Source organism: Ictalurus punctatus, chromosome 11 (assembly GCF_001660625.3).
Source record: "Ictalurus punctatus breed USDA103 chromosome 11, Coco_2.0, whole genome shotgun sequence".
Classification (NCBI taxonomy): Eukaryota; Metazoa; Chordata; class Actinopteri; order Siluriformes; family Ictaluridae; genus Ictalurus; species Ictalurus punctatus.
In genome coordinates this window covers 22,118,081-22,141,820 of record NC_030426.2, presented here as the reverse complement: position 1 = coordinate 22,141,820, position 23,740 = coordinate 22,118,081, and the positions used below count along the sequence as shown (strand labels likewise).

The following is a 23,740-nucleotide window of genomic DNA, read 5'->3' as shown; positions in this document are numbered from 1 at the left end:
GTAAAAAATGTGACTAATGGTATATATATATATATATATATATATATATATATATATATATATATATATATATATAATTCTAATCTATTTATATAATTTAATTTAAGTAAAAAATAAAATAAAATAAGTGCATGGTAATAAAAGCAACAGTTAAAATGTGTTGGCTTTATTAATAGATGATGAGATAAATAGCTCAAAAATATTGAGTAAATCCAAATTAATTTCACAAGGAAAACTGAGTTATATTTACTATCTGTATCTATCTATTATATAAGTATCCAAATTAATTTAGATATACTAAATGTCTGGGGGAAACTAATTCACTAATTTTCTGAGTAAAAATGATTTGGATTCACTAAATAAAATAAATTATATCAACTCATATTTGAGCACATTGTTGCTTAATTCAACACATTTACAGAGCTATTCTTGTTTATCTGTACCATAATTAATTGTTTAAATGAAAGTTTTAATGGGTATCACATGACTTTAAATATATTCAATAATATTTAATGTCATTTTGTTGTCATCATTTTTCTATTTCTAATCCACCCAATATAACCTTCTTGGTGACAAAGTTTACTTAAGTTGGGTCAACAGATCCCCATGCATAAACATAACAGAAGGTAAACATTTATTTGTGCAACTTTGTCTCAACATGTTTACCCAACATTTGTGCAAAATGCCAAAATATAACAATAAAATAACAGTACAACAATAAAATGCATTTGGTCTTGTAAGAAAACAGACAGAAGTACATCCATTTGCCTTGGTTCTTCACTTGCTCAAAAGGGAATCACTTGAACAATGACATTATTTATTTGTGCAAATTCAAATTCCTCAATTAAAACATGTAAAATCATCCCTGCATCCCTGGTGTGCACAGTGGAATCACAAGGTACAAAAACAGATGGCTGTGCCAATGTTAAGTCAAAAACATTGTGCAGCATGCACCACCTGCAGCACTGAAACTCAAGCATTTAACAAATCCTTGAAGGTAACCATGTAACAGTTGACAGTGCCGCAACAATTCCCTTTCATTCTGCAAAGGTCAATTTTCTGAATCTAGTAGCATGTTGTTCAGGCTGTTCAGCTTTGGGGACAGCTTTGAACAATCCATCTCAAGGGTGAGTTTCTGGAAGACTTTGAACGTATACCTGAGCTCCTTGGGATAGGCAAGATTCACTACATATGTCAACCCAAGGAGTAAGGAGCAAGCCCTTGGAAATTTACCAAGAGCAGTCAGAACTTTCATGCCCTCTACCATGATACCGAGGTCATCGGGACCCTCTGACATTTTAGTCTTGATGTTGTAGATTATCATCCTTTGTACAGCAAGGTCCTGCGACACACTGTCTTCTTCAGCATCCTGAAATAGCAAGAACATTGTGTATTTCAGACTGTAGAGCCAAAGGAGAAGGTCCTAATTAAACATTTAATTAAATTGCTTCCAACCCTTTGGACAAGAAAATCTGGGGCTGACATAGCTGTTGCACGTAATGCACCCCATTTACGTCAGAGATTTAGAAAGAGATCATGTACTTGTAAAAGCATATTTTCATGGCAGGTAAGTTAAAAATGATGCAATCAGCTCACTCACAAATCAAAATCAAAACGATTCAATGATACCAGAGATGATAATTCAAACTATCATCTCTGGTGTCATTGAATCGTTTTGATTTGTCACAGTTGTAAATATCTGTAAATGCTTTTTTTTATTTATTTATTTTTTTATGAAATCAATCCATTGCTATATAAATTAGTTTCTTCTACATCTTCTACATCTTATTCTACATTCACTAACACAGGCTAGTCACCTGTCAAGCAATCCTAAACCCACAGCAACTGGATCGACTCTGCTCCTTTGCTTATTTTAGAAGTTGATTCAGTCTCTGCAAAAGTGCATCTCAGCTACTTTGTGAATAGCTCTTAGGAAGAAACTCTTAGCTAGGAACTTTTATGGCCAAATTTTAAAGACATATTAAATATAGCTGTTAGTGGTGCTTACTTGGCAGAACGAGAATAAATAAACTACTAATACCTTTTGAATTCTGCCAGTTGGTGAAATCAGACTAAGATGGCAAGCATTTAGTAGCACCACCTATTTCTGCAGTAGTACTTAAAAATTCCTTAATGAAAAACAAAAAAATGTACACACTTATACAAAAGGACAATGATTACTTACAAGACTCGACAATCTACAAAACTAGCTTGCCAAGAATTATTGAGAGAAACATAGTATACAGAGAGACGAGAGATCATCTTCATATTTTAACATGTACTTTAACTTACATCATACTCTTTTAACAGTTGAACTGTAGTTTCCCAAAGATACACCATCAAACACAGAATAACAGCATTGCTGGTCATGTTGATGCTAGGATTGCTTGGAGCCTGAAATGACAACAATAAGCATTATTCAAGTTCATGGTGTAAAAATTATCCACTGACCTTTAAAGCTGCAATTTGTAACACTAGGTGGCTAAACACATCCCAATCAAGTACCCTTGATGTGCTGTCTCAGGGACCAGTCTAATGAAACACTTTGTCATTACTGAGGTTTCTAGGGAACCACCTGTGACTTAAGGAAGTCATTGGTCCCAGTAACGAAATAGTGCATAGCACATAAACTTCCATAAAACCACAACATTTTACACCTTGTATGGATTAAAGAAACAAGATATAACTTGTTAACCAGTGAGATTTAGATGTGCTGGTAGGCATATTTAGCTAACTTTGGACAGAGCCAGACTAGCTGTTTCCCCGTTTCCAGTTTTTCTGTTACTCTATGGTGCTGGTTGAAGCTTCACATTTATAAAACAGACCATGGTATCAATCTGAAAATCTAAATCTTAGCGAGAAAGCCAGTAAACATATTACCCAAAATGCTGACCTATTCCTTTTAGCAACAAATATACAGAGCTGATTATCTAATAAAGTGGCCACTGAGTGTATACAAACTATTTTAAAAGGGTATGCAGTTATTTCACACTTTTTGTAGAGAAAATGTAGGCTAACATTACTTCCTGTGGATTTAAGTAATAAGCAAATGATATTCCAGTAGTTTGACCAAAAAACCTCAAAAATAAAACATTAGCAAACATAATACTCATTGAAGGATACCTTGAGTAGGATGGCCTGCAATCTCAACCGCATGGTTCCACCATTGGACTGGAAGAGGTTCAGAGGCCTAGGAGTGTATTCATCCAGTTTGGACATGAACTTTGATTCATGGTGCACCACTGTGATTCTGGGAAACTCATGCTGGATCTGAAAAGATAAATAATGAAACCAATGTACAAATTGTTCTTACAACACTTTTAAAAGTGAGAATCAACCTAATTCAGATTCTGGAATTTGATCTTGAAAATATGATTTAGAAATAAGAATATTTTCAACACTATCAACACACTGGAAATGCGCCTTAAAATAGCTTCTTCTCTTAAAAGCCGAACCGAGTGGACCACCTGCTGCAAGTGCTGTACTAATGGGATGGAAGCACAACTGTTCTGCCAAGTCAGTTATGATTGCCTGGTCAACAATGCATTTATTAAACTTCAATGTTGAATCAAGTATGTTTCTAACAACAGCAACAGATGCTGAAGATGAAATGAACTGAAGCTCTTCAACCAGGGCATCAATGCACTATAAATGAGGCATTATAGATGCTCTCTCACTTCAGCAATTCTTTGAAGAACTAAGTCTGATGCACTTTCCTGATCACAATCCAAACTAGTGCCCTCACTATCACTGGTCTCTGGTAAATCAGAATGGTCAGCAGTCTAATTATGGTGACTCTCATACACGTCTTGCTTAAAATCACTCAAAGAATAGGGTTTGTGTTTTCTGCTTGTGTGTTTCAGGAATGTATTGTACATATTCATCAGAAAGTTGCATTATTCAAATACACAAAAGACTGGTGTATTTTGTGGCTTTTCAGATGATTTCCAATATGCCGAATGTAGTCCTTCTCTGTAGAACAACAAGCATCGCAAACTAAACACTTAAAAGAAGAGATGATTCCTGACTGTAGACTTTCTTCAGCTGCATGGCATCTGGACAAATGTGTGCGAAGGGCATTCTGTGATTTAAATGTGCAATCACAACAGTCATATAGACAGGACTGGGATTGCCCATGACCAAATGTTGCGTGTTGTAGTCAGTAACGCTTTAGTAGATTCCCCTTTGATAGTATCTTACACTGCTATCCCATTGGCCAAAACCTAAGGTAATAATAAAAAAAAGGCAGCAATCTATGTACCAGATCTAAGGCCACTACATTCAGGTCTCTTATCACATGAGGACAATACGAGAACATCTGTTCATGGGTACCAAGAAGTGGCCAAAGAGGTCTATGATCTTCAAGTACAGAACTGTATTTAAATAACCCAGTGGCTTCTGAAAGACAGTGTCAATCTAGTCAGACACACAGTTGATTTACTTCCATAAAATATGTTTTCATAAAAACTGTGGCATGCATCAATAATTATTAAAGTGTATTAAATATTTGTAGATACTTTACATCAAGGGTATGCTAATAGCAGGAACACTGAAACGTGTCAAATAAGAATGATGCTAAGAGTAATGAGGCTAAGAACAAAATTGTTCCTACATTTGTGTATTCTTGCTAGCTAGCTTGTTACAATGGGGTAGGGGTGGAAGCTCGGGCTGAGGCCAGGAAAATTGGTAAAAGTAGATTAGAAAGGGCATTAGGCTAGATGCGGTATAACATTATACTTGGGGAAAATCACATGAAATTGTGACATTTAGCTGACCACTTTTTCAGTCCTTGCCATGCTTTTAGTCGAATCAAAAACAAGATAGACCAACTTCGAATAATTAGCCTACATAGCTTCATTTTGACTTACAGCGCAGTAAAGTTGGCATGTTTGATTTGATAACTTTCAGTAGCTCACAATGATCGACTGCTACAGCAACTTGGTTATAAATAGTTCGTTAATTAAACAGGTCTTACCTTTGGAAAAACGGCAGTTCATGAAATGTGTGGCAGATGATGATTGCTGTCCATGTGGCGCAAAATGCTTTGGGCGGAAGTGTAAGGTGATTAAAACCAACGATCTCCCAATGAGTAAACTTGATACATTTTCTGCATCCTTGACTTTCCTGATAAAATACAATTAAATTCTACTCAGTGATTCACAGCTAATTTTATTCAAACAAAACTGAGTAAAATGCAATTAATAATTATTGACAATTTGTTGAATTCCACTCAATGCGATTGAAAGCTGCACAAAGTCTTTTTTATTATGTATAGGTTATTCTCATTTATTTACTAAATATTAATTAACCCCAGTCTCTGTTTTAACAGTGTGTGTGTGTGCATGTGTGTGTGTGTTTGATATTTCAGAGAGTTCGGACGCTGGAAGGTGAACAGCTTGGCTCTGGAAAGAGAAGACAATGGCATTGCTTTGCCCCTCGACCCAGAGTTCATGCAGATCATCAGGCAGCTGGGCCGCCGTCCCACCCTCAGTGCCATCACCGAGAACATCATCAAGAAATATGGAACACACTTCCTGCTGTCAGCTACTTTGGGAGGTATAGGAATAGAACTAAAATATTATCCTTATATAACAAATAGAGCGGATATAAAAAGTCTACACATGCCTGTTAAAATGGCAGGTTGTTGTGATGTAAATAAATAAATGAACATAAATCATGTCAGAACCTTTTTCACCTTTATTGTGAAATTGCAACATATAAATATCAAGTGACAAACACCCAGAACTGTTTTTGGAAAGAAAGAAAAAAAAAAGACGAAAAAAAAACCCTTCCAATACTTCCAATACTCAGCTTGCACAAGTGTACACACCTTTTTATAATTGGTAATGTGGCAATGTTCTGAATCAACCAATCACATTCAAACTCATGTTAAATACATAAATTAGTATACACCTGCCATAGTTAAAGCGACTGATTAGACCCAAATAAAGCACAGCTATTCCAATAGGATTTTCCTAACATCATCTTCGCAACATCCAACTGGAAAAGCCGTGGGCCGCACAACGAGCTCACAAAGCAGGTACGGGATCTCACTGTTGAAAAATATTAATCAGGATAGGGTTACAAAGCATTTCCAAGGCATTGGATATACCATGGGATACTGTAAAGACAGTAATCAGCAAGTGGAGAAAATATGGCACAACAGTGGCACTGCTAAGAACAGGACGTGAAAAGACCAGGAGAAAACTATTCGACTATTCAGAAATTTCTGGGAAGTACTGGTTGCTCCCTACATGTGACAACAATCTCTTGAATTCTTCACATCTCTGGTCTATTGGGGTAGGGTATAAGACTTAAGCCTTTTTTAAACAAAAAATAAATAAGTAAATAAATAATACATCCAATCTCCTAAAACCATGTTGAATAGTGTATAATGATCTGATGAGACCAAAGTTGAACTTTTTGGCCATAATACCAAAAGATGTGCTTGGCACAAAATAACAGAGCACATCACCAAAAGATCACCATACCCACAGTGAAGCATGCTGGTGGCAGCATCATACTTTGGGGCTGTTTATTTATTTATTTATTTTTATTTTTTTTTCAGCTGGAACTTTGGCTTTAATCAGGGTGGAGGGAATAATGAATAGCTCCAAATACCAGTCAATTTTGACACAAAACCTTAAGGATTCTGCTAAAACAATTTCAACTTTCAACATGACAATAACCACCAATTTTGTAAAGGAATGGCTTTACCAAAACAAGTTCAAGCTTTTTAAAGTAGTCCAGACCCAAATCCAATCAAAGTTTTTCCAAGGAAGAATCAAGATGTGCCAAACTGATTGACTCTTACCCAAAAAGAATGAATGCTGTAATAAAATTCAAAAGGTGCTTCAACTAAGTATTAGTTTAGGGGTGTGCACACTTACGCAGCCAGGTTATTATACTTTTTCCACTTGAAATGATTCTTATTGTTTTCCACTTTAATTAATAGGCTAACTTGTCACAGGTAAAGGTAGACTAGGTTCTGACATGATTTATCTTGGTTTCATCATTTTACATTACAAAAACCTGGCATTTTAACAGGGTTGTGTAGACTTTTTATACCCACTGTACTACACTGTACAGTGTGTATGAAGCCAGTAAAGAATATTCATCTTGACAGCCTAGTGTCAAATCGTTCTGTTGACTGAACATGATTTCATAAAAAAATCACACTAATTACAGCTGTTTAGCCATAGATGATTTTTTTGACCCATTGCTACAGTGCTACAGGAGATGCCTAAAAAATATGCGTTTCTCATCTTTCTCAGCTTAATCAGCAGTCAGAGCAAACATGAATAATACTGGCTAAAAAGGCATTTCACTGAAGGGGAAAGGACATGGAAATGAAATATGTGCATGTAGTTCTGATAAGGGATAGTGAACTTTGACCTGAGAATTCACTATCCTCTGTCTTCTAAGACAATAGAAACCAAGTGGGTGGAGTTGTGATCTGTTGAGCCAGAAAAGAAGTGGAGGAGCTGCTTATTATTAAGTAGTGATCACACCTAACTTTTGCCTTGCTTTTTATTTTTTTTTAACGTTGCCTTTCTTACTGGAAAAAAGTTGTGTCATCTAGCAACGTGCACCAGAGTTTTGTGGAAAATTCTCTTTAGTTTAGTTCTGTTTTGTTTATTTATTTATTTTTCCTCCGTCTGCTAGGATTTTCTTGTTAGTAATGTTGCCACCTGTGCAATTTCAACAGTTGAGGTAATTTTACTCTATTGGTTTGGTTAGATGTGAATTACATTGTATGTTATGATTATGGCTCATCCTTGTTTGATGTTTCCTGCAAGTTGTGTGGCAAATTTTGAAGAAAAAAAAAAAAAGCCTCAGCAAAATCAAGCAGTTTTGGCCTCAACTATCACAAAAAAAAACTCCTTTTAACAATGGGCATTCTCACAAAGCAGCTTTATGTATATCTGGATACAATTTTACTTTTATAAATGTATCCCTAATGAGCATGCCAGAGCTGATGGTGGCAAGAAAAAACTCCCTGAGACGGCATGAGGATGTAACTTTGAGAAAAACCTAAAATTAACCAATCCTCATCTAGGTGACACTGGATAGTGTGATTACAAATAATTGCTTTTATATAACTGTGTATTATAAAGTAAAAAAGTGCTAATTGTGTTAACAGGAACGTGAAAATGAACGTTGTTTTAAGGTTAAGTCTGACATATCACATATCAAACTAAAGTTATTAACTGTTCAGTGATAAAGACTTGAATGCAAACTGTTCTTAGAAATTGCTGATGTCTTTAGGCTATCCAAGAAAAAACATTCACAGCCATCTTAATGGTGTCTGTCTGGTATCATCCACGGTAATCTCATGGTGATCTTTAGGCTGTCCATATGGCATCAGCCTCAGAAGCAGCGAGTGAAAACTCCAAGCAGAAGTAGGGCATCAGGATGGATCAGGCAGGTCCGGAGAGCAAAAGCCAGGATCACTGGTAACTTGGGAGTTGCATGTGTAGAGAGAGAGAGAGAGAGAGAGAGAGAGAGAGAGAGAGAGAGAGAATCGAGGGTTATAATCAATTATTAAAAGCTGGACAGGTTTACACAAAGTAACAAACCAATAACAGGATATGGCCAGAGACAGGAGTGAAACAGAAACGATGGGAACAGTGAAGCAAAATTTGGAAACCGTGGTCTTGATTTGCAAGAACAAGACCATGTTGATTAGATTTTATGATAAATTATTTAAAATAAGCTACTTGAAAATTACTTAAAACGGTGTGTACAAAATGTAAAATAAATTAATAAAATTACCCTTCACCCATCATTTTATATTTGGGTTGAATCAGGCTTAACTAAATCTGATTTAAAATGCATTAATGGGTTTCTTCAAAGCTTTGAGATTTTTATTTATTTATGTATTTATATTTACTTACTAGAAATTACCATGTTTCTCCAATTAGCATTGCATTACCATTTCTGTAGATGACACAAAAAGTAACCATTCTTTGACACCAACTCATTGCTCTGTACACTGAAAATAATTGATTATATAAAGGAAAAGCCCAGAAGACAAGATAAGGTTGTGCTCTCTGTGATTATGATGCTAATTACTATTAATTGTGGGTAATGTCTTGTAAATGGTGACCCCAGTATATTCTTTTAAGCCTGTGTACAGTCATTTAAACCTGTGAAGAAACATAAAGCCCATATTTTTCAATTGAAATATGGAAAGACATAATCCATGATGTGAGGAATGGGTCAGGAAAAATATTGTTTTGACACCACATTTGTGCAGAGAGGTGCAATTTTGGTGATAAGTGTATAGGAAAACATCAAGTTTTTTGAATGCCACACCCTGTGTTGTGCCACTCCACCCATGTCAGCATGGACACATCCATCTATGAGCAGTTCAGCAGAACACACCAGTATTATATCAGCAAAAAAAAAAAAAAAACCAAAAAACATATTCTATATCTGCCAGGGAAATGGAGCAAATTATGTTTTTATTCTTTACTATAATAAATCACCGCTGCCCTATCCCTTTCCCCCTTCCTTTGCCCTCCTCACTCATCTCTGTCCTGTTGCAGGTGAAGAGGCTTTAACTATTTTTGTAGACAAGAGGAGACTGAGCCGCGCTGCCGACCCGACTGACTCCAATAGCACAGCTGTGACTCTGGAGGCACTCCACCAGCTGGCTGCCTCCTACTTTATAGACAGAGAGAGCACACTGCGCAAACTACACCACCTCCAGATCGCCTCGACTGCCATCAAGGTAACCCTGCGGCCTAGATGCACACAGACCTAGGGACTTGACCCCAGTCTTCAGTGGCTATATTTAGAATTGAGTTACACTTAAGCTAGGCCATCTCTATTGTTTGGAGGATGCAGTTGCCTCTTTTGGAGGACAAATGGAGGATAGGAGGCTTTTTAAAAAATCATTTTAATCAGGTTTATGGTTGATGAATGTAATAAATAATAGCAGGTTGAGGCATGCATATTTATTTATATACACTGTCATGAAAAGTATATGCACCAATATTCATTCAAACACACAGGGATGCTCCATAGTGTTATTTAAGCCTAAGCACAGGCTTCAAAATGCTTGATGCATATGGTGAGAATAACAGCACCTATAGCAGCTAACAAGCAGGATATTGGACCCTCCTTCATGCAATGTAGAATATTTTGAGGTGCTATAATCTTATGATTTATGCACGTGGACTGCCATCTTCATTTCAGATCACAGAGATCACATTTAGAGAATGACCTGAACAGTGCTTGCATTTGTTTGAGTCACCATCTTGTTGAGAGACGTCTACTATCTATTGCCAGACTTTAACCTCCCGGCAGAGGCAACCAGGTTTTGGGATAATGTATCCTAGAATGACTGAATAAAAATCATAATGCCACCAGCTAGAAAACAGCCCAGAAGAATCAATGATTAACATTCATATTTTATCAGCTGCTTTCTGTTGTTTTGAGCTTGCATTTATCACCAAAAGTCCAGATGGTGTGTACGACTAAAAAGTTCTCCTTTGGTCACATTTAACCAAAACACACAGTTCCAACTGGTTTGCCAAGAAGGGCTTCCTTGTTGTAACATTCAAAACAGCTTGTTGTTATAAAGGAGACATTTAAAAATTCATTTTGAAATCTACCAACTATGCAAATCATGGAATCATGTAGAAGTGGTCAATCAAAGGGTAAAGAAAATCTGCTTGCCAAACATTCTTTCTTAGTGTCACATAATAAGGGGTAGGATGGATGCAATTCAATTCATTCTCAAAGCAGCTTTACAGACATATCAACATGGTATACAGATATTAAAGGTGCGAATTTATCCCAACTGAGCAAGCCACTGAGTGGCGACGGTGGCAAGGAAAAACTCCCTAAGATGTTTTAAGAGGAAGAAACCTTGAGAGGAACCCGACTCAGAAGGGAACCCATCCTCATCTGGGTAACAACAGATATTGTGAAAAAGTTCATTATGGATTTATATGAAGTCTGTATGGCGTTAAGAGCAGCCGTAGTCCCAGCAGTCTGGAATTAAAGAAGATTTGAGCTCCATCCAGAGGCAGAAAGGATCTGGATCTCTAGTATCTCCATAAATTCGTGTGGGGCTCGGCGAAAGGAGAGAGGGAGAAAAAAGATAATTATGACTGCGAAGTAGTAGAACAGAATCTAGTCAGGGTAGGCTTGAGTAAACAAATATGTTTTAAGCTTAGACTTAAACACTGAGACTGCAATTGCAGTAAAGAATTTTATTATCAGAGATATAGGCAGACAAATCGTGAAATACTAGCATAGTGAAAACAGACAAAGGTTCAGGCGCTAAGGCAAGCAATCTAGAGCAGGTCAGGCAGAAATCAATGTCAAAGGCAAAGCAGAATCAAAACAAGAATAGACAAAAACAATAGAACAGCTTGGTAATATACAGAGACTATGGGAACTGAATGTATATTTCATTCATTTCTCTTTTATGTGTGGTGTGATTGTGCGTGTAATTGGGAACAGGTGTCTCTGATTAGTCCTCAGGAGAAGGTGACGTATCTGTGTGTAGTTTTGGGAGTTGTAGTCGTTGGCCATGTTTGTAGTGTGTGATGCATTCTGGGAAATGGAGTCACGAGTTTGCCATGACAGGACACCTTGGGTAAAGAACATGGAAAATCAAAAGTGAAAAACTGCAAATGGGAATTACGGTTTGAAATTGTCATCGTGTGATAACCTAGTCTAAAAATATTGTTGTTTTCCTGGTATCACAGTATTTACAATGCTCTTCTTTTGTTTTAGAAAGATATTTATGAGAATGACCATCCGTAAAACCTCTTACATTATTATCTATTACATTATTATTTATCATGTTGATGTTAAAAGCTGAAAGAGACTAAAAATAAGCTAACTAGCAGTGTGCAGTGCTCCTCAGCTAAATATAGATATATAGTTGTTTGGTTTATTTCTGGTTAGCAATGTCATATTCTTCTGTGTGTTCGATAGCCGTTTTGTATGATAAATAGCATTGTAGCAATGTAACATGTTTACAATGGTAAGTAATTATTAAGTTGCTGTTCCGGTACATTCAAACATGCAGCGTTTTTATATATGCAAGTTGCCAGTTGCTGTACCATGAAGTTGACAGTAGGTGTTCCTACTACTCGTTTCCACAGTAATGTTTATCAGTCTGTGGCGCAACTAGCATTTGACTTTTGACAACAAATCAGTTTTCTTGCCACTTAAATTAAACATTTTGGAGGAAGAGAGTTTGTATATAAAATATACATTTAGACCACTAGCTTTACAAACATCATCTCTCTTTGTGCTGCGTTCTTAATTTCTAAATGGGATTGTTTTTTATTTTATTTTATTTTTATTATTATTACTTTTGGGTCTTGTAGGTAAAATGGGTATTAAAAAAGAACAAAAAAGATTTGAAAGATTTGACTCAAATACTTCCACAGTGATGTACTTATATTTATTTATTTGTTTATTTATTTAATATTTATTTATTGAATTAATCAAAAATATTCCTCTTTAGCTTCAAATACATGCGGCAGCTGGTGTGTTTATCAGTCCAGTTGTGACTGGAACATGTTTTTCTCACTGATTTGTTGCCTTTTCATGCCATAGTAGCATGATTGGTAGGAGATCCAGGAACTGTGGAGTGGCAGGCAGTTTTCCATAGTAAACACTGCCTGGGTGTGAATAAATGCGTTGTGCTGGTTGTATTAAGACTGGCTTAATTGCAAAATATAGTCTAAATAGCGTTGCACAAGGCTGTTAAACAGATGTACTGACATTCTTCTCACATTCTATAGATAATTTGTTACAGTAATAGGAAGCAGGATGCAGAGTCACTTTCTGACTACACTGTTTAGGCTGAAGTACTTTTGCAGTGTGCTGATTGAGATGAATAGACAGAATCCTTTTTAGCTACTTTTGCTTCTTTGACCTCTTCAGGTGATTGATGGAAATTATTCTAAGCATCAGCAATCTTAATTAAACAAATGAATGAAGATGGATGTGAATGCAAAGGTAAAAGAAATGGTGACTCTGTCCTGGTTAAAGACCATGATGCAACATCAGGGATGGCTTGTGCATAGGAGAGGAGAGGCTGCCTTTGCAAATAAGTGGCCATATATCAAATAAATAAATGGGAAATCGCAGGTACAATTATGCATCAGCATGAGGAATTATCTTTCAATTTCAATATTTCTCTGAGCGCCTTGCCCATTTGTCACACGTTTCAATATAACGAAGGTGTTATTCTCTAATGAGCAAGAGACAGATGAGGAGTATTTTCTGCACCATTGGTAATAAATGGATTTTTAACCTCGACGGAGTGCTGAGATACTGAATCAGGAAATACCAAGAAAGTGCCAGTTGACATCAATCGTGGCTATTAATTTTGATTTAGGAGACAGCAGAGTACATTGTGGTTTGGAACTTGTTTTAAAAAGAGTAGTCAGAGGCATTCTATTATCCAAATGTCATCCCTAATCATTTCTTTAGGTAACAAAGACTCATAAACAGTTTATTGGGTACTAGGTCAATATATCTGAAGAACTGGCAACAGCTGTATGTACATATACCACAGCTTTGTTGAATTCTCTGTTGATAACATTTCTATAACACCAACTCTGACATTCATTCCAGCTGAAAGGCAAATCAATGTTTTATATTAATATGGACTCTCCACATACACCCCCTAGCAAAAATTATGGAATCACCACACTTAGAGGATACTCACTTGGCTTTTTTTTTTTACTTTGTAGCAAATAAACAAATCACAGACATGACACAAAACAATTTTTGTTTAATAGCTGAACATTCTGGCTTCATGAAACATACCTCAAACAAATTAAATTATATTGTTTTAATTAATGGCATATTTTTAAATTAATGGCATATTATTGAATCACTCAATGTTGAGGAATAAATTATGGAATCATGAACAAAAAAAAATCACAATTAGTACATTGTTGCTCCTCCTTGGGCTTTTATGACTGCCTGAATTCTTTGAGGCATGGACTTCACTAATTAATAACGATATTCATCCATCCATCCATCTTCTATACCGCTTAATCCTTTTCAGGGTCACGGGTTAATAATGATATTCTCCATCAAACTGGTTCCAACTGGTTCCAGAGGTTGACAGATCAATTGTATTGAGATCCGGACTGTTTGCTGGCCATGTCATTGAGTTGGAATGCCTTTCCTGAAGTAAAACTTTAGCACTCTTTACTCTGTTGCAAGATGCATTATCATCCTGAAAAATGACTTCATCATCACCAAACCTATTTTCTATCGACGGAATGAGAAAAGTATCCAAAATTCCAATGTACACATGTGCTTTGAGTGTTGAGGTCTCCCCTGGTTCTTTACCTGACATGCAACCACATATTATAAATGACTGGGGAAATTTGATAGTTTTCTTCAGGTAGTCATCTTTATATTTCATCTTTATGTTTCATTGGAACGGCACCAGACAAAAGTTCCAGAATCATCTCCTTGGTCAGTGCAAATTCATGACTCATCAGTGAATATCACTTTCATCCAATCATCCACCCTCAAGTCATGTGAATGTGGTCTCTCTCTATCTATCTCTCTCTCTGTCACTCTCTTTAAAATATTCATTGTACTTTACTCACCTTTCATTTTCTTCATTCTTCTTCTGTGCTGGACAAAAGGATGATTAACATCCTGGGCGGGACTGCACGGGATTTCATCACAGTTGGTGATGAATTAAATTGAACGTTGTGCAATTTAAATTAGGAATGTTTACTGTATTTCTGGAATATTCTATTTATTTTTTTATGACTGCAGCCAACCATGGTTAAGTACTGTATATGGTGAATATTTCAGATAAAACTGACTGTATAACAATAATAATAGGTCAGTGTTTTACAAAAACTTTTGAATAATAAAGGCTATCTTACTAAAACTAAGAGTTAAAATGCTTGAAATTAACTTGCTCAAATGTAATATCTGCTCTTCAGTATTAATTCGTGCACACTATTACCATTCCTATAGTGGTGTTTAGGCTGTGGTAAATTAGACTGCAGGTGCTAAATTATAAATTTGCATATATGACACACTGCATTTTGCACCCTTAGGTAGAAACCTACATACCCCACACTGCATATTGCATAAAGCAAACATGCAAAACAGACAAGATGTGTTATTTTTTCTCATTTGAAAGAAACAATCCACTGTAGACACTGATATCAAATATGATATACTAATCTAGTAATTAATAAACTGGTTGCTGGTGTATATGCATGTCAATGTGGATACATGCTAGGGATTTATTAAATAAATTAATAAATAAATAAATAAATAAATAAATAAACAGGACAGATGCCTGCTTTTGTTAGCTCTTTTAGTTCTATTTGGGTCATCAGTCAAACCTCTCTTGTTAAAACTGGGAGGAGTGAAAGATATTTGAACGACCCCAATTCTATGATTCCTTTCTCTTTTTTCCCTTGGATTCGGCCCAACTAAGAACTCTCTGAATTCATCACAGAGATGGAAAGAATGCTAAGAAATCAAAAGAAATGTTCTGCGTAATACTAGCAGATGGGGTCCCTTGTATAGAGCACATTATTATTTCATTTAAAAGGCTAAGCTGAAGCTGAACATATTAACCACTACTTCCCGCTCGCTGAGGATTCCTGCTGATTTCAATAAGGTTCCGGATTCTATGGAGCAGAATATAATCTCATTCTGATACACACTTGCTTCCAGCGACAAGCTTCTTCATAGCACACACACACACGCACCCACACACACACACACATACACAAGGTGGCAAACATGATAGAATAGACCTTCTAGCAGCTGCTGAGGTACTCAAAGACTGTTGCAAATAATAATGCATAAATATATTGGTATATGTGAAGCTAATATGGATATGACTATTGACTAGGGATCAGTGGTTGAATATGTGCTTTGAGCCAGAAAATAAATGAACCATTTGAAATCATTGTGTCTTTATTACTGCTACAGCACCACCGCTTCCTTCATATAAAATGTTGAGCTGTCTTAATAATAACACTATTATTTTTTTTGCAGCTGTTCTGTATATTTCCGTGCTGCTTTTGTAGGATTATACTGGGGAAAAAAAAAAAAAAACTCTGATTTTGCTTAATATGCTGCTTTGTGATGTACAGTTGAGGGTAAATATTTTATTTAATTTGTTGGTTCAGTTCAAACTAGAGATTGTGGATTTTACAGATGACTTAAAAGTTGGGCAGTACCTGCCAATAACCGATTAATCGACCGATAGTTTTTAAAATTGATATTGAATGAAAACATAACACTCAAAGTAAAATATTGCTGAACTTTATTGCAAAAATAAACAGTACTGACTCTGCCATGAAAATGTACTGTGCTTTTTAAAATGAAGTAAATATATAAATATTAATATGTATTAACTCTTAATATATATTAAAGCAGATAAAAGATATACATCCAACCCGAACCAGAAAGTAACACTCCAAATAACAAATAAAAATAGTGAAATCCAAAATGAGTCAAAAAACACTTCAAATTACACAACAAAATTTGTCAGTGATTTCACCTCTAGAGGCCATTCTCGTACTGTATAATGACAGTGGACCCTCTTTAGCCTATCGGTATGGATTTTTGCCAATAAATTTGTTGATCCAGCAATCAGTTATCAGTGCCAATTAATCGACAAAACTGATCAATCGTCAAACTTTTCATTGTTATTGTCTCTCTTGTTTTTGACCTTTTGCGGAGCAATTTTTCTTGTGTTTGCTTTGAGGATAAATGGTAGAGACCATGGGGAATTCATCCTCAACTGAATATATTCCAGTGACTGGTAGATGTACATGTTGTGGTATGCAGTATGTATGCTCATTCACAAGAGCTCACACACACATTCTCTTTTTATTTATTTATTGGAATTTTGCCCAAAGGCTTGCACACAGGGCAGAAAATGCTTACTGCCCTTTTCCACATACATGAGCTAACAGACACCCCAGATTAGTTAGTGTTGCACTGATTGACAGGGTAGACATTAATGCCATCTTTCCCACCCAGAGAGCACAGCAAATGTTCTTCACTTCGTCACCCAGCCATGGCTGGCTAACAATTTTCTGGTGCACCATTTAGGAGGCCCATACACCCATTCTTAAATCTGGCATCCCTGTCCAGTAATTATTAATAAAATATAAATTATAACCAATTGAAAGAACCTATACAATGTGCTGTACGTATGTTTGACTAGTCTTTAATACAGTGGATTTAAAAAGTCTACACACACATATGTTAAAATGGCAGGTTTTTGTGATGTAAAATAATAACACCAAGATAAATCACGTCAGAACCTTTTTCTATGTTTATTGTGAAATTATAACCTATTCATTTAAGTGAAAAACAATAAGAATCATGTTAGGGGAAAAAAAATGAAAAAAAAAATTACAATAACCTATTTGCATACAGTAAGTGTGGACACCCCTAAACTAATACTTAGTTGAAGCACCTTTAGATTTTATCACAGCATTCAATCCTTTTGGGTAAGAGTCAATCAGTTTGGCACATCTTGACTTGGCAATATTTTGCCATTCTTTCTTGCAAAAGTATTCTAAGTGAAATTGTTGATCTGGTGGTTCGCTTTGGGTCATTGTCATACTGAAACATCTTAAGTGTTTTCGCAAAAGCCTTAAGGTTTTGCACTAAAATTGACTGGTATTTGGAGCTATTCAATATTCCTTCACCCTGATTAAAGCCACAGTTCCAGCTGAAGAAAAACAGCCCCAAAGTATGATGCTGCCACCACTATGTTTCACTGTGGGGATGGGGATCTTTTGATGATGTGCTGTGTGTTTTTTGTGCAAAAATATCTTTTGTTTTTATGGCCAAAAAGTTCAACTTTGGTCTCATCAGACCATAACAAATTATTCCACACGGTATTGGGAAATTCTATGTATTTTTTAAAATATATTTTTGGTTGAAAAAGGCTTCCGTCTTGCCACCCTACCCCAGAGATACAAAATTCGGGAGATTGTTGTCACATGTAAGCCACAAATACTAGTCAGAAATTGCTGATATTCTTGTAATGTTGCTGTAGGCCTCTTGGCAGCCTCCCTGACCAGTTTTCTCCTGATCTTCTAATAATTTTAGAGGGACTGCCATATTTTCTCCATTTGTCGATTATTGTCTTTACAGTGTTCCATGGCATATCCAGTGCCTTGGAATTATTATTTTTTGTAACACTTTCCTGATTGAATTTTCTTTCATGTCAGAAAAAGGTTCTGGCATGATTTATCTTGGTTTCATTTTTTACATCACAAAACCTGCCATTTTAACAGTTGTGTATAGACTTTATATATGTATATATGTATACACCAGTTGATGGGTAAGGCACTGACTGGTATTACTTGTTTATAGCCTTTTGGGTACTACCCTGCTCACAAGAAGTTTAGTTTGAGCTTCAGAGATCCAAATCTCAGAATTGAGATGCTTTTTCTCTGACTGATTATTTCTAGCTCTGAGAAATTAGGCATGGCCTTCAACTTTCGACTTAGTAGTCACATCATGAATGCATAGCATAAATAAAGTGTGTATGTATGTTTGCTCCAGATATTAAAAGGGTACCAGTCATCTTTCATGGTGTAGGACCACATCCATAACCAAATTGCACATTTAGTCTGAGTTTGTTCATTATATATTGTATTATAAGCCAAGCATCTAAAAATGCAAAGTTTCAATAGCTCTCTGCTAAGCTATAGAAAGCTTTGCTTAGCAGTTCCTACCAGTGAAATGCACAAAGACCTTATTCAGACTTTATCCCAGCCAGGGCAAGAATGCTTCAAAATGCCTTTTAATATGCTTTCCATATTAATGCACTCTAGCAGACTGTAAAAGATTTATCTTATTAGCATATATTAAGGCATACCCAGGAACTATTTCTTCTAACAAATGCTTTTTGTGAAAATTTCTGAATAGCATAATTACTCAGGGCACATGCACAGAATTAAGCATATTTGTTCTCATCCTAATTTATAGGTTAAGACAATTTAGCAGCACGGCATTGTTCATTAGCCATTTGTGAAAAAACTCAACACCATTTAAAACTGATAATTAGTTTTCCTATATAGAATGCTACACAGGATAAATCTCCAGTGTTGAATGAATGCCTGCAGCGTTAATTATTGTCTAGCTGGTCTTAATTCATTCTGGGTGTTAATTCAACACTAGGGATGTTGATACATAACAATATTAAATACTTTGTTTGAATTTTGATGTTCATGCACCCCACCCCGACATGCACCCACTCTCACAGAAATAACCTTCATTATTGGATATAACACCACCTTTACTTATTAAATTTTCAGTTTCTGTTAATTTGCCTTCAATAAATGAAGTATGTATCAATGTAGTCATGAGAAGTGTATGTTTCTAGCACATCCCCCTTAGATTAAGAGATTTTTGTTTTTAATGAAGCCTTTTCTTTGTTTTTAAACCTTTAACCGCTAACATATTTTTCATACGTTTAAAGCAACTAAATGCAACGTACTTTAGAAAACCTGCTCTGTTTCATTTAGCATGCTATTTAAGACAGGATCCTTTATTTAGTACATGTAGAATGTGATTTTTTAATTTTGTTACAGTGGTGGAAATGACATCCAACCGTTATCTTAAGTTATTGTATTTAATATTGAGTTCTTCTAATTATCAGCCGGTTTTATTAGTCACTTGAACAGCGTTAAATTCAAATCTCAATAACTCAAAAACAAGCAGGGATATAAAATAATGTGAACTTGAAACTATTGGGTTTTGGTGAAAACTAAATTAATAAAAAAAAAAAAAAAGCTTCATTAAACAGATAATAAATATGACAGTAAAATGAGGTCAGTGGAATTTGTTTTATGATTTAAGGGGTGTGTGACTGCAGGAAGTTTGAGACCCCAATTTAGCTATTTTTACCAGAATAAAAATAAGTGGAGTTTTAAAATTATCATTTTATTGTTGCAGTTATATAGTGTTTTACTATCGACAAAGCTTTAGTTATGCTGTTAGTATTATCTCTGTACTAATGTTATTGTCCAGAGGTGTGAATTGTTTGCCCAGCAGGGGGCTCACACCTGTCCCCTTTCCCATGGGACCCCCTGCTCACCAGCAGCTAAACACAGAGTCATGATACTCTACACACAGAAACCCAACAGTGTCCTGACTAATCCTATAACAGACTTGCAGCAATAAAATGATATATTTGTTTATACTGACTGAAAATGTCTGATCTCAATTTCACACCAGTGTACTGCTAGATACCTTTTTCAAAACTATAATTCAGTTTTTTGCTACCTACCTCAGTATAGCTCCGATTTTTTGTTTGTTTAATTTTCCATGCAGAATTGAGTTACTTTTGCACTGGTAAGGCAGGTTGTGTGTTCATTCACAAAGAGAGTGTTATTAACAGTCAGCTCTAGAATTATTGGCACCCTTGGTTAATCTTGGCATTAATTATCTTTATACGATGGTGTGTCCAAATACTCAGTTCTGATTGGACGGAAGGTGTACATTAAAACCGTGTATACCACAGGTTGTTCCAGTCAGTTTAATCAGTGTTTTATATTAATGCTGTATCTATAAACAATTATAACCATAGTAACACAGTTAAAGTGACAGCTTCATTATTAGTAGACAGACGGTGTAATTCACACACACACAGTCTCTCTCTCCCTCTCTCGTTCGCTTGCTCTTCATTTAGAATGGGTGGAATTCTAGCTCTAACGACCCATATATAAAATAACTAATGAAATTTAGCCATTATTTTTATCTTTTCAGTTAGATTTTGCATTGACAACATCAATGACAGATTTAACTTGTCAGTGCTGGCAAGTGACCATGGTATAAGCGGCATAAGCCACGGCTAGGTGTGCATTACATGATTTTAATGAACTCTTCGGCGGCAACCACTCTTTGGTTCTTTGACTCCACGTCGTGCATTGAAATCACGTAACACACACCTAGCTGTGGATTATCCCTTACTAATCTCACACTGAGGAGGAATTGAAGCTTTAATTGAGGTAAATGTAATCTGAGAAAATAAAAAATATACATATATTTTTCAAACAAAACCACATTGTAATTATCAGAAACCCCTGTAAACCCCCCCACCCCCACCCCAGTGTACATCTAAATCTACATACAGATTTCTTTAAAGCTATTTTGTTTAAATTAGTTAGGAGTGCTATACAAATGATGCATTGGCAGAGATATATGAGTGCATCTATGAAGCTGTAGGTTAACACATGAAGTGATATTTTTAGTTCTTGGAACTTTTTTTTCTCCCAGAACATATATTTTAATGATCGCTGATTGTATGCGAAGGGGCTTTAACCAAGGTGTTTAAACTAAGCAGAGTGATTTACCTAAGCAAACCTGACTGGTATAATTTCTCTCTCTTCTTCCTCACATTATGGCCAGCTTCTAAATGTTTGAGCTCCATTCCACTTTGCCCTTGTTGCAGATTCACTCATTGCTATGCATAGAAACCACATCTTTATATTTACATTTAGCCAATTTTCAATTTAAGTCAGACATCTGTCTCTGTTAAAAATTAATCTACTGATCCCTGTAGAAGCTCCTTGGATTTTAATTAATTGCATGGGCACATCAATAAAAGGAATTTAAATGCCAGTGCTCCGCTCGCTGAACGTTTTCCTCCCGATTCCCTGCTTTCCCACTTATGAAAGTTAGTTCAACTCATTGAACGTAAATTAAATAAAACACCACAATGAAGATTTTCTGCTTATGTAACTTATTAGCAAGATCCCGGATACTTTTCTGTTTTCTCAGTCATTCTTCTGTGGTTTGCCTTGAAACACTTTTTCACACCACAATTACATGAAATACATTTTGCTGGCTCTTTTGTCCATATTCTACATATACTTATGACTCATAAGTTAATGTCAAAACATGTCCATTTCTGAATTACTAACATAGCATTCACATTGCATTGCTGAAGAAAGCGTGGTTACTTTTATTTGCCCTCGGGTAAAATATTAAAAGAGCTTTCTATGGTATGAAGAATCATTTTTAAGTGTCAGGGAAGGAGATGGATTTGCCTTCAGGCAGCCTTTTTGTCTTCCCATATGTCAGAGCCTTGACATGGAGGAGCTTTAAATCAAGCTTTTGTCAAGAGTGATTGGGCTGTGATCACTCCCTCACAATGCTGTGCTGAAATGGCTCTGATCTGGTTTTATTAGCAGGGCAACTCGATATTGAGGTCTCTTGAAAAACACATTTCTTTTCTTTTTTCATTATTTGAAATTCCCTTCATCAGCATGAACTAAAATGGCTGTACAGAGCAAATAACACATTCAGACTTGAGAAATATTTTGAGCTTAATATGGTATATGAAGGAATGATGTAGCAGTCGAGTCCTCAGGAAACACTGGTTTCATAATTAGCAGCATCCCAACAAATATATGCATACTTGACAAAGACTTCCCTGAAGAGAACAGCACTGGGCCTTTTCCTATAATGTCCGACAATGTTTAAGCCATTTGTAGAAGATGATTGATAAAAGATTATTTATTTGGGTGGATATTTGGGGTCATCATCTTGCCCCATATATCCATCCATCTTTTACCACTTACTCCTTCTTCAGGGTCACAGGGGAACCTGAGCATCAGGCACAAGGTGGGGTACACCCTGGACACGGTGCCAGTCCATCACAGGGCACAATCACATACACACTCACACACCCATTCATACACTACGGACACTTTAGACACACCAATCAGCCTACCATGCATGTCTTTGGACTGGGGGAGGAAACCGGAGTACCTGGAGGAAACCCCCGCCGCACGGGGAGAACTCCACACACACACAGGGTCACAGCAGGAATCAAACCCCAGACCCTGGTGGTGTGAGGCGAACGTGCTAACCACAGCCCTATATATGGTGATGTAAAATATATGGTGTAAAATAATTCTTGATGCCATGCATTTTCACAAGACCACTAGCTGCAAAACAACCCCAAAGCAACAATGATCCACAACCATACTTGGTAGGTATGTTTTTATGTTTAAGTATCTTCTAGGGGTGTCAGTTATTTTGCCATATGTTTGTTATTTATCGTTAGAGTAAGGAGTTGTTTGGAACATATGTAACGTCAGGCTGGTTTCAATCAAAGTGGCTTCATGCACAAAATGTTTTATGTGATTTGAGATTTTTGCCAACATAATCAATCGGTAATATAAACAATATAGACACATCAATTTCTGTTTAACTTTAGCTGATCATTTTTTGTTGATACATTAAACTATAGTGGAAAGATTTTTTGACTGGAAAAGCATGCTGTATTGCATTGTACACACTTAATTTCCCTTCTTTCTGGTGAATGACTACGCCTACTTTGTTGTAGCTAAATAGCAAAATGGAAAATGTTACTGCAAGAAAAATGAGGAGGACCAGATACAGGAAGACTGTGTCCTGGCATAAATGTTACTCCTGTGCTTGGAGGAGGAGTGCCAGTACTGTACATTATCAACTTCCCCCTCAACACCACCAAAGAATCATGCCTGATTTTGGAACCTCAGTTCAAAAAAACACAGGTCACCATGCCTCCCTCATTGTTGTGCAAATAAAAGCTGCTCTGCTCAGCATTTCCTCTGCACTACCTCCAAGCCTGTGTATCTCATACATGCATTGAGCTCATGCCTTGGATTTACTGATTTCCCATCACAGTTATTCATCACACATGGATGAGAACAATTAATTCTCCAGGGTCCTGGGTATTATT

At 36.2% G+C, this 23,740-nt stretch overlaps 1 protein-coding gene across 1 annotated transcript in view; it reads left to right on the top strand.

Annotated features, from left to right (window-relative positions):
* The window catches only part of brinp3a.1 (bone morphogenetic protein/retinoic acid inducible neural-specific 3a, tandem duplicate 1), a 66,393-nt gene that overhangs the window by 24,956 nt on the left and 17,697 nt on the right, over window positions 1–23,740 (top strand). Inside the window, exons 4-5 of the mRNA XM_047158415.2 lie at window positions 5,369–5,556; window positions 9,552–9,736. Of these exons, the coding sequence (XP_047014371.1) occupies window positions 5,369–5,556; window positions 9,552–9,736 (373 nt within the window). The remainder of the gene's footprint in view (window positions 1–5,368; window positions 5,557–9,551; window positions 9,737–23,740) is intronic.